This window comes from Galleria mellonella, unplaced genomic scaffold (genome assembly GCF_026898425.1).
Source record: "Galleria mellonella isolate WM207_F2 unplaced genomic scaffold, CSIRO_AGI_GalMel_v1 utg57, whole genome shotgun sequence".
Classification (NCBI taxonomy): domain Eukaryota; kingdom Metazoa; phylum Arthropoda; class Insecta; order Lepidoptera; family Pyralidae; genus Galleria; species Galleria mellonella.
The window spans coordinates 6,757,549-6,775,399 of NW_026442119.1; the positions used below are offsets into that span (position 1 = coordinate 6,757,549).

The 17,851-nt window shown below is 29.8% G+C and overlaps 1 protein-coding gene across 1 annotated transcript in view; it reads left to right on the forward strand.

Moving 5' to 3' along the window:
- Positions 1 to 244: 244 nt before the first annotated feature.
- The window catches only part of LOC113509607 (uncharacterized), a 44,453-nt gene continuing 26,846 nt past the window's right edge, over positions 245 to 17,851 (forward strand). Inside the window, exon 1 of the mRNA XM_026892968.3 lies at positions 245 to 546. Coding sequence (XP_026748769.1) covers positions 510 to 546 — 37 coding nt within the window. The 5' untranslated portion in view covers positions 245 to 509. The remainder of the gene's footprint in view (positions 547 to 17,851) is intronic.

Below are 17,851 nucleotides of genomic sequence, written 5' to 3' on the forward strand. Positions count from 1 at the left end.
TTACAAAGGCATTAACTAGCGACAAATAATAATTTGCAATTTATCAAAACCATGAAACTAATTTGTGGTAAACTTTTGATCGTTTCAATTAGTTTTGAGTACTTGCGATTTATCGCAGAGGTATTGTTTCTCGGAATTGGAGCCCCTCTAATACGGATTTTCAGTTCGAGGTACCAGTCCGTATTCAATGAACGCCAACTTGTAACTTGAAATCGCGTATGATATCATGGAAAGATGCCCTCGGGAGGACTTCCAATCCACTTCAGTTTGGCGCGCGATTCAGACCGGGACGACCGCGTTACCATTGTCTTACTTTTACTGATAACGCATTTATCAACAACGAAATATTACCGAAAACTTTCAAATAAAATGTATTATATAAATTTTATTATTATAAAATATGTTTAGTTGCCGGACCTGTTTTATTAACTTATTAAAGAAATCTGATTAAAGAGAAAACGGAAAAAGTTACGACACTTATTTGAATATAATAGGAGTAAGAATCAACAATGATTTTGTTTATAATAAGTGCTGTGTTCATTGCAAGTAAGTTTTTTCTTACATTTTTTTTTATCATCTGTTTAATAAGATACTTTTAAAAGATTACTTAAAATGAAACTTGAAATTTCATTGTTCTAATTGTAAAATATTTCGTCTTCCATCAAATAACATACAAAAAAATACTTAATGCTCTTTAAAAATTTATAAAAATATCAACAATTTTACTCATGTGTTACATAATATATCCGTAATTATTTCATTTAGATTTTTATGTAATTTAATGTAATATACTGAACATGCAGATAATATTCAAATAATAATAGGTTCTTATTAAATTAAATTCTTGTGCTTTACTCTATATAAATAATAATAATTTAACAATATATTTATTGTAGATTATTTCGTGTAAATCTATATGTTAACCAATTTATACTGACTCAAAATCGAATTAATTTTTGTTTAGATATTACAACTATGAATTTATTACCACTGCAGAGTCACTCGTTGCAATCCATCTTTATGATGAATGGATGCACAGTTCAAAATGTGAACGATGGTAGTCTGTAATGGAAAATATAAATTAGTAAAAATATCATAATAAAATAAAATGTATAAAAACGATGGAACAAATAGATGTTATGCCTGAATTAGTGTTAATTCCAATAATATTGTAGTCAATTGATGAGTAGCACTTGTATTCAGAATAAAAGTTTTAGTCGATTGTAAAAAAAACTGTTTATTGTAATTAGAAAATAGTAGCTTAAATAAAATATCAGATTTTATGCAATTAATAAATTATTTTATAAATTACTCCTAAAATAAGGAAGAAACTTATAATATAAAATTAAAATATCCCTAATATAAATTATTCGCCAAATATTTGCTTATTAGTAGATTTTGACCAAAAGCCTAAACCGAAGTTTATAATAACTAGCAGAATTATTTATCGCATTATTCATGAAAAGTTAATATGTCCAGGACTATAGAGGTTTTCCATGAAAATAACTAAATATGAATTTAAATTTAGTTAATTTCATAGAAAGCCTCTTTAGTCCTGGAAATATTAACTTTAGTAGTTAAAATATTATTAACAGTTTTATAATCATACCTATTTTAAATAAGTATATACTATGAATGTATTTTATAAGAAAGACATAAAAACTGACTTCAATTTTTACAATACTGAAATAACACAGGACTAAACCCCATCGATTACAAAAAGAATTGATAAAATTGGTTTAGAATGGATGAAGATGTTGCGTAATATACTTACGAGTTAATTTACTGACGGTTTGAGAATATGTACCGCATTTAAAGATTCTATTATTTTCCAAAGTCTTCCGTCATTCGGATATCCATAAAGAACGGTTCTTATGGTATAACGTGGGGGACCCAAGGGGGCTTGAAACTGGCTTTTAATATAGGCTTTTTCTTACATCTATATTTGTGTAGTTACTAGATAATAAATAAACATTCTTACAAATGCATTAAAAATTCTAAGCAAAAGCTTTTTTCTAAAATAAATGTTTTATTTTCTAAATTAATTCTAAAAGTGATTTTTTGTTCTATATTTCCCTAAAAATGACAAAACCTTCTAATCACACCATCATCACACACTTAAACCTAAATGGTCAAGTACAGTGCGATTCCAGAGAAATTTTCTCCTATGAACGCTTATGCTGTGGAATGAGCTCCCTGACAAGGTTTTCCCTAGACTACAGTATGGGGTTCTTCAAAAAGGGTTTTTAAAGAACCCCATACTGTATATATAGATTTCATCACGGTCAGCAATGCGCTTGTGATGATGTTGCAGACGTCCATAGGCTACAGCGACCGTTTACCATCAGACGGGTTGTATGCTTGTTTACCACCTTTGTAGTATTAAAAAAATATACTAATATAATAAATGTGAAAGTTTGTAATGTTGTTTGCATGTTCGTACATATATATTTTCTTTTATTAATGGATGATAATGGAATGGTAACCTCTCCTGCGCTAACGGTGTACGCTGGCGGAACACCTGTGAGGGATTGTAATTGAGAATAAAAAGGCAGGTCAGTTAGCTCATCGTGATTAATACGTCTGAAATTCAGCACGATGGTTTCCAGGGGAGACCACCTGGAAATCGGCTTGACAGAGTATATTGCTAACAAAGGTAGTCTGTATTATTAACAATTCTTACACGCTTAATCGGCTGAACAGATTTGAAAGAAATGTGGTACACGGGTAGATTTATCCTAATGTAACACATAGTATAGTTTATATAATAATGCACGTGAGCAAATTCTTAGGAAACGACTAGTTATAAATAAAGCTGCAATTCATGATTTGTCGCTGCTGTATAATTTCTGCACCAAATCGATGTCGTTCCGCGCGGACAAATCTGTACGTGACCAAAGTTTCTTCAATATTTATATTAATACTATCTATAGCAAAGTCACAGAAATTAAAATAAAAAGTTAGTTATTCTATCTGTTAATCAGTCTTTATAAAATTTCATTATTTTAATTAATTTATTTAATTCTTCGTGGCACCACAATAAAAATATAATTTGACCATTAAAAAATTCAATCTAAATACAGATAGATAGGTAATTTATTTGCATTACTTATAACACACAAATAACAACAGACATAAATAGACATGCACAGTAAAAAAAGATAAAAGAATACATATACAAAAAAAATTAAAAAAAGTCATAGAATAACAATTTTTCCTTTCATGCGTGTGCCACAGTAACACAAAATGGTCACAACTCAGCTTATTGCTTTGCCATCAAAAGAGCAAAACACTGATATTCTGTTGTGGCCAAAAGCCAGCCGCGGAAGTCCTTAGAAAAAATAAAAAAAATATATAGATAAAATACATTATATGTGTTTATTACATTCACTATTATTTAATATGTTATTCTAATTAATAAATAAATGACAAATACCATTAGAAGAAGGATAGTCAGAAGTCTATTTCTATCAGTTTCAAGCACTCAAGCGATATTACATATCATTCTTTGATAAATTAATGAAAACGTTCCCCTAAAGGACGACACAGATTACAACATGTACATGAGTAAAATGAATACTTAAATTACACAAACCCAGTTATATTAAAGCAAGTTAAAGAGGCAACAACGAGCAGCCCCATCGCCAAATAGCGATCCCTACAACGGAGATAAAAACAAATGCACTATATAAAGGGAGAAAGACTCTGTCACCCAGGGCAATACGATTTCTGTTTTTCTAGTAGCAGTTCTTTTACATTTTTCCTAAACGTTCGTAAAGATGTAAATATTTTAATGGGCGGTCGGATATTATTCTAACATTTTGTGGCCTGGCAGCGAAAGCTGCCGGTAAATGCCATAGTTTTATGACGTGTTGAAGTGACACAAAAAAAAGTGGCGAACTTCAATTACTGTAAAGATATTCCGGATTTTATAATTTCATTACACCAAATGACAATGTGGAGTACAGTGGAATAAAGTACAGATACATTATAGATATAAAAAGGTACAAAAGGCGAACTTGTTGCTAGAGCAATCTCTTGCAATAGAACATAGACAGATAAATTCAAAATCGTTCTATTTTTTAAATGATTAGATAAACCAAACTAGAGGACGACTGTACAACAGCTATTTGCATAAACAGCTCTGCCCCAATCGTGTTTCTACTTCCGAGCTATGCTTTTGTGGGTTTATGGCACGTTGTACCTTAAAGTGTATTTTAAGCTATGAGCTCCAAGTTATATATCGTATATAGGTAACGGTTACCTCTGTCCACCAAGTTTGTTTGTCATTCTGAATTAAATAAATGTTATTACTTATGAAAAAATATTGATAAATTATCATCAATACACTGTTGTATATAATATTTAAAGTATATATAATAAAAATAATACATTCACTACGGTATGTCACATATTTGTGAGTTTGATATATACCTACATATTCCCTATTTGGTTCAAGATCTGCTTACACATTTAGCTACCATTAATCCTCCCGGCATAGCCGAACAATCGAACTATCTACCGTTCTCTTTTTTTATTTATGCGCTATTCCATTACAGGAATAAAGAAATGTGTGTGCGTATGTACGTGTGTGTGTAAAAAAACCTTTTGTCATTGTGCCATTTTGACTTATTGGTATTTTACAATTAGCATATACATATATTAAAAATAAAGTGGCAATAGTAGAGCCTATTATGCCATCTTGACAATTAATGAAAACGAATTTATATTTAATATTCTTGCTATAACGCGGTAAAACTAGGTCAAATGGCCGAACTGCTGATACTAAAACATGGATACAGTAATTTGACGACATCTAATAGGGATCTAGCTGATATAACTGTAAATAATTATAACGAATGAAATCTTTAAAATTATTTTCTATCATCTATAAATCTATCTAATAAATCTGTAGAGAGGTCAATTCTGTATATGAAATATATTTCCAAAATAACTATCAGGGGGTGATTAGTAATCGATACTGATATCAAAAGTGCAATCAGTAAAATTTTTGTCTGTCTGTCTGTATGTTCTTTATAGAAACAAAAACTACTCGACGGATTTTATCGAAACTTGGTACAATTATTTTTCATACTCCTGGGCAGGTTATAGTATACTTTTCATCACGATAAGATCAATAGGAGCAGAGCAGTGAAGGAAAATGTTTGGAAAATGAAAGTAGTTACTCCATTTTTAAGCTTCTGTCGAGTGTGCAGCCTTAATAGCCACTTTTTAAAATGTAAAAATGTTCACCCGTGCGACGCCGGGACGGGCCGCTAGTAGAAAACAATAAGAATTTACGAAATTCTGCCTTATATTGAGGATTTAAAGTTTTTTTTTTTTAATAACAATTAATCCTTGCTTAATAGTATAAATGTGAAAATAAGTTTGTTTATTACTTCTTGTAATTTTAACAGTTCAACCAATTATCATGAAATTTAGTATACACCTGACCTACACATAATATTGAGGATGGAGAAGAACAGACTAATTTTTTTTTGAGTAAAACAGATTATAATTATCGCAGTAAAGTGAACGAAATCACGGGTAACCATTATACATAAATTATTGCCGTGTGATCTCAGCATGGAATAGGCCACTCTTTTCTTTCCCGTAGGTGTCGTAAGAGGCGAGTAAGGGAATTTTATGGTCGAGGGATGAGCAACAGCGTCACTCTTAGAACATAACTAAAGCCTAACTGTGGTTACCAATTCACCTGTCCAGCGTAGCAAATACTGGCAAAATTCCCTTGTTTGGGGGACGCCTATGTTCAGCAGTGGACAGTAAACGGCTCATGTGATGATGATAATAATAATAAATTATATTGGTACATACTTTTATACAAATTTATGTCTTATATATTTCTACCATTTGCCACTGAATACTATTTTATTATAACATAAAATCAGATATGGCTAAATTACCTTTTGATTTCGCTTTGATGTGCTACATCTGTAGTAATATTTTCGACGCTTTCTCTTGTAATCCTCCGGGTGGGATTTCTTTGTTGTCATAACACGATTTTTCAATTTATAAGCGAACCCTCATAATGACTCTACAGTCTTCTGTTTAGTATAATAATAAATAAGATATGATATAATAACGGGCCATCTAATGATATCTCTCTACCTAAAGATACGAAGAGCATTATAAACTTCAGTTGTTAGGTAGATGGTAAATAGCTAATATGACATTTTAATGTGGTAAACATTACTATTACTTGTGCTATTAGATTAGCAAATTCGAGATTTATAGATCGTAAATATACTCATATCATAGTGTCATTAACAAAGGCAAGAAAGATAAATTAAGATTAATGGGCTTTAAATCAAAATAATTATTCCAATATTGAGATCGGGATCATAAAACCAATGCGAAATTTTCATATTATTTTCTATAATCAAAAATGGAATTTCTAAACAAGATTTACGTAAATTACAAGGATCCGTCCAGAATTTACAGAATAATAACATTTTGTAGAAGAGTACAAGTATACTTTCTATCGACTTCAAAAAGAAGTAGGGTTTCAATTCCGTTGTATTTCTTTGTTTGTTACCTTGTAACGTCAGTTCTAAATCGGTATAGAAAATTATTTTTTTTTTATCTAAAAGGATATACGATATAATACGGGTATATTGAAATGTTCTCGTTTCTTTCTGCCTTTATTATATTCAGTAAGTTTTTAGTTATCATAGTGTGAAGTTTTATTTTACTTTTTCTTAAGAGTTTACAATGTTTTATTGAGGGTCAAATGAAGATTTGAAGATGAAGCTGACAACATTGAAGATGACCCACGTACTGGACGGCCATCAACTTCGAGTACTGAAGAAAACATCGGAAAAATTTGCGAATTGATACTGGGAAACTGTAGATTTAAAATCAGGGAGATAGCTACTCGTAGGATGTAAGATAGGTATATCATAAAAACGAACCCAAAATACTCGTATAACGAATTGGGGTTTTCGGAGGTTTCTCCGAGATAGGTACCGAGGCTCCTTTCAGCCGAAAATAAACGGAACCGATTTACAATTATGTGCAATTGTTTGGAGTTGTTTGTAGCCGATCCACAAAACTGTTACTACTGATAAAACTTGGGTTCACTTCAATACCACCAGGCTCATTGCCTTTGAAGAAAGCTAAAGTGATATTGTCTGTAAGCAAGTAGGTCGATTACCTACCGAAAGGAACCACCGTAAACTCTACTTATTACTGCATGCTTTTACGTCGGTGGTGGTACGATGAAATTAAGAAAAAACACCCAAGAATGTTAACCAAAAAAGTGTTGTTTCATCAAGACAACGCACGCCGTCACACGTCATGTGAAATGATGGCTGACATCCATAATTGTGGATTAGAATTGCTTCTACACCACGCTTATTTGCCTGATTTGACACCATCTGACTTCCACCTCTTTCCCAATCTAAGAAAACATTTGGAAGGACAAAAGTTTTCATCAATCAAGAGATTGATGCTGCTGTTAATGTCTATTTTGTGGACCAAGATGAGGCATTTTTTTTTTAAATGTTATAATGATTTTAGAAACCACATGGAAGAAGTGCATTGACAAAAGATGTGATCACGTCGAAAAATAAAAATAATTTTAAAATCTTCTGCTTTTGTTTTCATATTCAGACCGCAAACTTTTCAATCCGCCCTCGTACTTACAGTTTAGTTCCATAGAAATTTTATCAAAATAGATTCAGTAGTTTAGTTTTTAAATTAAATTAACTGAGGTTGTCACAATTGAAGTCTGTTTTATTTGTGCGACACAATCAGTAACAATTTCAATATTCGTTATAATATTTAAAAAAAATATATGTAATTTAATTCAAGGGCAATAATGCACCGTATTAACATAAAATGACTAAAAATTACAAGGTAATGACTAGGCAAATTATAATTATAAACATATTTAAATAATAATGTATGCTAAAATTAAAAACTAAATTCTTTTAGTATACAATAATCGAATGACTAATGTACTTATAATTTCAATGTACTATTACAAGACGTATCTTTTGTTTCAAATTAAGAATTTAACTTAAAAAAAATTAAAACTTAATTTAAAAATGGAAATATTTATGTAAATGTTTATGATGTATATATTAGAATTTTTATTATTACCCGACTTCAAAAAGAAAGAGGTTCTCAATCCAATAGTATTTTTTTATGTTTGTTATTGTTATGAGGTATAACTCCGTCAGTTGCAAACCGATTTGAAAAATTATTTATCTGAAAGGATAAATTTATAAATCCCATAGAAATTCCATTAAAATCAATCCAATAGTTTAGCACTTAAATCAAAATAATTGGTTTTGTCATAATTGAAGTCTTTTTTTGTGGGGCACAATCTTCATTATTAATTCAATTTCGCATCAAGTGGTAGATAATAAGATTATTTATTAAGTGCAAAATTATTTTCCATGCAGTTGATTTAAATAAAATGAAATTTAAAATACCTAATGATATTCCACAATTTCTATAAAAGGAATTGGAAAGTACATTGTCGATCAAACCAAATATGATGTTAAATATTATATATCTATTATTATTATATTGGAGAACGTACCAAGTTTTAATCCGCTAATTCTAAATTTAGAAAGAAACAAAAAAAAATATTTGAGCAAGTTTTACTTCCATAATTACTTTTATATTTACTTGAATGATTTGAAAACTTTTCAGTTACCGTAGTTATGAGTAAACTCATTTTTAATTAGATAAAGGGATGAATTATTAGGGAGAATAAAACTCCGTTAAATTTTATGTTTTTCATGCGTCTTGCATAAATATTTACGAATGTATTTTGCTTTAATTTATTACCAAGAATTTATGGTCTTATATATCTAATACATACTTTATTATTTTATATTTTTATAGTATTTATTTATCTTAATATTTATTTACTGAATATATACTACATACTGTTTTCCTTTAAGTACGTAGTCATTAAAAGTAAACATACGTAGGTATGAGATAAAATATATTATAATTATTTAACTAGCACTCCGCTTTTATTCCACAGTTATATTTTGTTAATAACTTGATATTTTTTTTCTTATATGCTCACGAGATTAATAAAGTTGTATTTCTAGTACTTATTTACTTGTATAATTCCAGGATTTTGAGGGAAAGCCGCAGCTAATATAGTGCTCCAAGTAAAATGCTAGATATAGCCCACTGATAATTAATGCTCCTTTCCACTCAAGGTTTGCTGGAAGAGAACTCTTACAGAGTTAAGCCCGCCTGTTGTACATCTTCATTTAATATAGACTTTAACTATGTAATTTTTGTGTACAATAAAATATAAATATTATTAAATATTAATATCAATTAAAAATTGTAATAGTAAAAATTGTAATTGATCAAATAAAACGTAAATTCTTTATATATTTAATGTATATTTTATAGAAGTGTATGTCAATAAAAAAATACAATTCTTTATACTTGTTTATTTTATCTTGTGACTAAATGAAAATTTTAATATAATTTCTTTTATGGTACTAAAAAAGCACGTCCCTTTGAAGAATGGTAATAAGTCTTTTCAGACGTATTTTACATAAAAATACAGGATCCGGGTAGCTTCGCTCCTAACTACTATTGTTATTACAGTTTATATATATCTAATTGGAAGTCAGTCTCGAACAAAATTGTAGTCAATGACGAATTCGCAATACTAACTCTCTATATTATTAACCTTATACCCTTAACTTTTTTGGTGGCTCTGGGTAAGTTTTTGACTGACAACGAAAAAAAGTAACTTGGAGAAATTGATGCGATACTCTACTGATTCTATGGCATCCCTCTTTAACCTCAGTGCTCTTCTTGGATTGCAATGTCCTTAGCTATTGCTTGATAAAATAGTTTGTTCTATTAGTCTTGTTGTGAAATACGTATATTGTTTTAGAAAATAAATGCTTAGGGCACTCGATTCAAAATATTATAAAAATATCTATTTCTAATTCCAAATATTAATAAAGTCATAATTACTATTACAGTAACAGTATTAAATACTATTCCAGTCATAAATTTTACACGTATTATATTATACATGTTGTATAGGTATGGGAACTGAATATCACATTTCATACTACTGCTGCATTTACGGTGTGTCTCTATCCACCCACGGAAATTGATAAACATCAAAAGGAACCTTTTAGTAAAACTAGTGTTATTTAGCTTTGATCTTCTGCAAGGGAGACCCGTTTCGATCTCTTATCTTGCTTAGACATTTCGTTCAATTTTATTTTCATATATATACGAGTACTAATTATTTGACTGAGCAATTCATTCGAATTTTTCGAATTATTTCCAAATCATTCGATTACTAATTTCATTCTCTATACGCTTCTATTAATGGCTAAAATAATTTCTTAGTAGGTGTTCATGTACGAATCGATACGAACGTAGCCGAGTTGATCCGATCGCTGGAATATTCTTTTTTTTAATGGTCAATAGTGTTGCCAATTTAGTATGTTTAGTAAAAATTTGCAATTCTGGATACTCATCAGTTCTGTAAGTAGTAAAGTATTAATTATTATTTATATTTTAAACGAACGTAGCCGAACGCTAAAATAATAAGATTTTTGCTACCGGTTTTCTTTGTTTAGTTATCTATTGGCTATCTCTTATTAACGAAAATACAAGGAAAGAACTTTGTTTTCATTATTAGCAGTTTAGATGGAATTACTAAAAAATCATTATGTAAAATCATTTGAATATGAAAATTAGGATATTACTAATTTATTAGTCGAATTATAAAATTGATAATTACTAATTATTCGAATAACAAAATCATTGGGATTCGCGCACCGCTAATATAAAAATATGAGTTACTCAGATAAAAATATCTATGTTATATACAGTAAATATATATAATATGTAATTACCTATTAATATTAATTCCTGCAATACGCAATTTAGTAAAGATAAAAAGAAAATAAATAAGGAATACCTTAGTGGATATTTATTAGTGGCTCACCTTTCCCCATATTTATAATATGAATAATGAAATGCGTATAATAACTATATATTAAGATAAGACGTTACACAATCACAAAGTAAACTAACAGACAAAAAACGGATGTATAAAAATAGTGATGTCCAAAGTCACTTATTAATATAATAAAATAGACGATATTTGTACATGGCAGATATAAAAAAAATATAGTCTTAATAAGACTATAATAGAGACCAAAACAATAAAATTTAGAAATTTTGTCTTTCTGTCTATATGGTTGTTCTAATTACTACACCAAATTGGATGCAACTTCTACAGTAATATTTCTGAATGTCTAACTTAAAATCATATATTTAACTTAATATGCTATTTACAAATCGTATATTAATTGGTGTTTCAACTTCTGAAATCAAATGTATAAAATAGCAAGCAATAAGCTAATTTAATAAATAAAAATATTACTTTAATAATGTATTAAGGTCCTACTCCTGGGTACGAAGATCTGTTTATAAAAGTATATATGTAATATATATATATATATATATATATATATATATATATATATATATATATATATATATATATATAATATTCTTACTGTCTAATAGCACGTAATGATCAATAAAATAAAATTCCTATATATGTAGTGTTATTCCAAAATTATGTTCTCTAAGTAAAAATAATATACTTATCTACTTACATTGTTACTGTTCATAAAATTACCAAGCCTACTTCAGAGGTCAAAGGTTTCGTTGAGTGGGAGGGGTGCCAAGAATCCTAGCCGCGTTTCCTCACTGAATTGCTATGTCGATCAGCTGCACGAGCAACGAATCAGTTTACTATGATGTTTTTGGTGTTTTTAAACATAGTGTTTTGTTTGGTTTTGAAATTTCGGACAAATTACCATGGTATAACGACCCCTACCAACCTACACGGTATATCTGCCCCATCACAGACGGCAAGCTAAATAGATATCGTGTAAAATGAATTAAATACTAAAATAATTAATACCAAACCTCTACTTTCAATACTTTCGTGGCATACACATACCTACATGAAAAATATTTGTGTCTACTATATTTAACATAATGCTCAATAAATATTCTTACTCTCCTTTTTACATTTTGTAAAAAGGAGAGTAAGATATTAATGGGAATGTATTTTTTGATTTATCAGGCTTACCATTGATCACAATGTTTTCCTTGTCAAACTCATATATTCATAAAACAATCCACTACGTAAAATCTCGACATATTCAATAAATTATGTATTAATGATGGGTTTAATAATAAATTTTTCAATGGATTGTAAACTCGTCAATTTATTGAATGCAATACATAACACACAAAATGGCATTTATTCATTCTACTATAGGTATACATATAACGCTTTACTTAAACCTTTAGTGATTATTCTATTTAGTAATATGATTCTAGTGTAGTACAAAATAAAGTTATAAAATATATATTATTAATTAAGACAATCAAATGTATAAAATTAATTCTAGTAAATTATCACTACATAGTATAAGAAAGTCGCTGTCGCGGTCTGTCCGTCCCTATGTATGCTGAAATCTTTAAAACTATGCAACGGATTTTGAAGCAGTTTCTTTCAATAGATAGAGTAATTCAAGAGGAAGGTTTATATGTATAATACATGCATAATATTGTAAAGAAATACTGACAATTTTAGAGGTTTCTAATGTGGTGAATAAACACATTTTTTTTACGCTTACATTGCAAACGCTGGCTGAACCCCAAGAGATAAAACAAAATAATATACTACAGTATTGTACACCTTAAAAAGGTCAACAAAAAAAACCATGATGGTATATGTCTATCTCTTAAGGATAACCCACAATAACCATTTTTTATCCTTTACATTTTACGGGAAAAAATGGCTTATTTACGAAGTGATTTTAAGCAATACAGCATTATTTTTTATCTAATTCAGTATTATCAGTCTATTTAATATTGATATATAGCCCATCATTTAAATTACAGCATGTAATTTAAATGATTATTTCCAAAGATATTACAGATTTAAAATACAGGGACATAGCGGTGCGGTATTCCACCCGTGCGAAGCCGGAGCGGGTCGCTTGGTGTTGTAAGAGGCAATTAAGGAAGGACGAGGGATAGGCGGCAGTGTCCCCCTTAAAACATCTCCAAAGTCTAATTTCGGTTTCTAATCCACCCGCCAAGCGTAGCAACTACGGATAAAATCCCTTAAGGGGGAGGCTTATGTTCAACAGTAGACAATTAAAGACTGATATGATGATAATGGTTATATCTTATCTTATAGGATTGCCCGTATGTAAAAGCTTCAAATTACTCATCGAGCTATGGAAAGGGCTATGTTTGAAGTTTCTTTGCATTATAAAATCGGTAATGAGCATATTTATAGAAAATCCAAAGTAACCGACATAGCTCGAAAGATAATCAAGCTGAAGTGGCAATGGACTGGTCACATAACTCGAAGAGCCGATAACCGATGGGAAAGAAACGTTTTTGAGTGATGACTCCGTACAGACAAATGCAATCTACGACTACCCCCTACTAGATGGAATGACAATCTGGAATAAAATGCAGGAAGTCCAGTGGATGCAGGTGGTTTAGGACCGTTGCTTATAGCAGTCTATAAGGGAGGCCTATGTTCAGCAGTGGACAGATAACGGCTGATATGATGATAATGATGATTATATCTTATAACAAACAAACAATTTACAATGTATATTATAACATAATCATTAGACTACGTAACAAACAAAGGATTTAAATATCAATTTATAGCACTTTGTCGGCCAACGTGGTGCTAATTTGTGCTGTCCTTATTTCATAGATATGTACGTGACATTACATTCTGAAGCATACCACGGTCATATAGTACGACTTAGAAGCTCACGACGCAATGCAATTCGCGTACAATGCTCAGAATTCGGAACTATGTAACTATTCTATTGTAGTCATAAATTCAAAACGAGCTGCCTGAAATGTTTTCCATGACCCCAATATGGCAATTCCTTTTGTTATATTATAAAACACAGACACAATTAAGACGTACTTTTATTATTTTTTTTAATTTAAAAAGTAGCTATAAAATATAAATTTCAAAATTCGTGTGCAAAGTGAAAAAAGTTCATTTAGTGTAAATATATAATAATAAAATTATGCACCTAAATTTTCTAGTTTTTACGTTACAACTTTTTTATTAACATATATAAAGTATGTTATCATAAAATCTGATATATCCAACTAAAGTTTTTCTCCGGCTGTCATAGAATGGGAATTAATAAATACAAAATATTTTTTACAAATTGTACTGATTATTTTTTATATTTAAAATCATAATTTTTATTTCATTGATCTATCATTATGTCCTTCATATCAATTATTATATTCCATGTGAATTGATACAAATGCTTTTTTATGAATTATATATATATACAAAAGCTTAATATATTATTATTAATAAATATATACAAAAGCTTTTTTATGAATTATATATTTTCATTCCTTGTCTGCAGTGTTATTCTACACTGGTGGGTGCCACTTCCTTTTTCAGTATCAGTCTCGATAGATTTTTTTTTTTTATTTAGTTCAACAAACACTAGACACAATAACAATATATATACATAAGTATCTAAATATCAATAATTTTAGTGTCACCAACGACGTTGGCCACCTATTACTATAAAACAAAATATGTAAAATGGTTGTGTGCAACTGCTTGTACAAAATCAAACATATACACATACATGAATGAGTAAGTGTAAAAAGGTGCGTACCAATGATCCAATTAAAAAAAGAAACTTCCAAACATAGATGAAAACGAAGTAACGTCAATAGGCTCGTCGTGAAGACTTCATCAAAAATCAACCATGATAGTGTCCAGAGAATTACATAACGGTCGACTTAACAGTATATTGCATGCAAAGTGGTTGCTGATCCCTGTTACTAGTAGTCTAGTCCCTCCACAGGATCGGGTAGCTGATAAAAACAGCTAATACGTGTATAATAGCTAAAGTTATAATTCAAAAGAGATTCTGAAAAAGGTTCTTTGAATATCGTTACTGAATTTAAATTTCAAATACCCATTGTTGGCAATATTTCAATAGCATTTGAATAGCTACTTTTATGTACTTACTGGAAATCGTGGCTCTTTTCTAACGATGTTTACTTATAAATCAATGAATTGACTAATTCAAGGAAATTAATACTATTGCAAAGGTAATAAAAAAACAGTAGTCAATTGAACACGGAAGTAAACCTTGTTCTTTGTAAAAATAATTTATTGAATTAGCTAAAATAATAAATAATAACAATTTGCGTAATATAATATACCTACATACAAAAATTCGTTAGGTATATACAATAGCATAAACATGCAGATGAATTAAGAAAACCTCTTCTTTTTTAAACTCGCTTAAAAACCCAAAAATTTATGAAATCATATTTTATATAATAACAGTATTACACCACAATTTCTTTTAAATGAATATGATTAAAAATTTGTTTTGTTAGGTGAACTTTCAACGTTACAGTCTGTAGATATATTTATATTTCATTTTGTTATTTATGGAGTCATGTTTTCTGTCTCAATCAATAATATCACAGATAATACTAGTAGTAATATCTAGATTTATAGTCAGCGCTCAAGACAGTTAACTTTGGGAATATCATACTGCAATTTTGACAACGAAATTACAGAGTACATAGGCATAACACCCAAGTCCTCAGGAATTACAACGCATGGATTGTATCATGCAAGACGATGGTCATTAGTTTCCGGTAGGTAGGCCGTCAGCTTATTTTTCGTTCTAAATTGCATAAAAACATGGTTGTCAGCTTTGGGAGATTAATTTTGCTTACACTAAAACCTAGTTATCGTGTTCGGTGAATAGTACTCAATATTACAAATGTTATGTCAATAATGTCGATATTAATAATTTAAATGCAAACATTGCCACTTTATCTGCTACGTATTTGGTATTTATTCATTCAATTGAATACCGCTGCAATAACAAATTAATATTATCTTTAGGTACGCACTTCATTTGATAATTGTTTATTCGCGAAATTGTCAAGCCCCAATTGATTTTAATTGACAAATCTAAGGCATAATTTTATATTAATTTTTTAAATATAAAGGACATAAACTTCACTATTTGTATGATTTTTATTCTTATAATTGATAACAGAATTTTGTTTCAACATCAAATTGCTTTAGTAAATATTTGATTCAAAATTCGTGTTTTTAGTTCGTCGAAGAAAAGCCAAATAACGCTTGACGGTTTCATCTATTACCTTTTTTATTAAAAATATATTACCTATTTTTCTTATTTTATAGAAGTAAAAAAACTATTTTTCAGTAGCACGTTCAATCAAGGACTTCCATTTGTTGTATCAACCGTTACCTGTCCACTGCTGAACATAGTCTTCCTCATAAGAAGGATTTTGCTACTAGTCGCCAGGGATTTTGCTAGTAGTTTTGCTTTTGGTGATAGTTTAAGAGAGACACTGCTGCTCATCCCTTCCCCATAAGCCCCTTAGTCGCTTCTTACGACATCCATGGGAAAGGAAGTGGTAGTCAATTCTATACCGGACCTACACGGTTATTTTCATTTATTACTATTGATATCGGTTTAAAAAGTATATTCATTAGTATTTTATTGTTTAGGAGTATAATACTTATTGTTAATCGGTTAGTAGTTGATTGGCAATTTAATTAAGAATGTATAGTTCTACTATTTATTAATTAAAGCCGTTATTACAAATTTGTGTAATAATATTATCAATAGGAAAGTTTGTAAATTATTTTAATATTAAATATATTTCCGTAATTGAGTAACAATTGCGGATTTGAATTAAATTTTACACACAGATAGGCCATGTTCATATAACAAAAATGTATAGTATATTTCTTACGTCGTTGGCCACCATTAAAGAATTCCTAATTTAAAAAAAAAAAAACAAGCTGCAATGAATTTAATGTATTGGAAATAAATACTCAGTACTAGATATCAAATTATCATTGCCTCGCACCATTGGCTGTGACCAAATGACTCGTCACGTACTCGTATCGTCTACAACTTCGTTACGCATAATAAACTTACGCTAAGCGTGCAGTACATTATTTACATGTGTGGTGCTACGTCAACACATGAAATGGAAATTAAGTGTACATAAATTTTATATGGTAATTTAATCGAGTGTATACACTCGAGCCTACTAAGTAGTACTAATATTATAATTCCGTGGATGTTGTAAGAGGCGACTAAGTTTAACTTAACTTAAAGGTTGAGGGATAGGCAGCAGCATCCATCTTAAAACATCACCAATAGCCTAACTGCAGTTGCCAATTAGCCTATCAAGTGCGGCAACTTTAACAGTGGACAGTTATGGGCTGATGTAATAATATATTCCTGCTACAATAATCTAAGACTATGATATTATGGGCATTTGTTAATGAGTTGTTTTTAACAAATGCCCATAATATATAGTTAAATACTTGAACTTTGTTATTCAATCATATTTAGACATATGGATTTGACCATATCCTAGATTAATAAATAGGTTACATTTTACTCTTATTATTATCGAATAAAAATGTAAACTTACGGCATAGGATTCGGCCTTCTTCAAAGGAAAAGTTCTTAAAAAATAAATATACGATATTACATGAAATTTTATTAGCCAATTTGGAATCACCTATCTATATCACAACTGCAACAACCCCTAAAAACATATTGCTAGATACGAGTTAGAAAAGGATTCTATACCAACTACTATATTTACGTGGTTGGTATAGATCCATGTAACTATAGATATTTCCTTCATAATTATATTGAGAAATGTAATTTACACCATTATAATAATATGTATGTGCAAAACC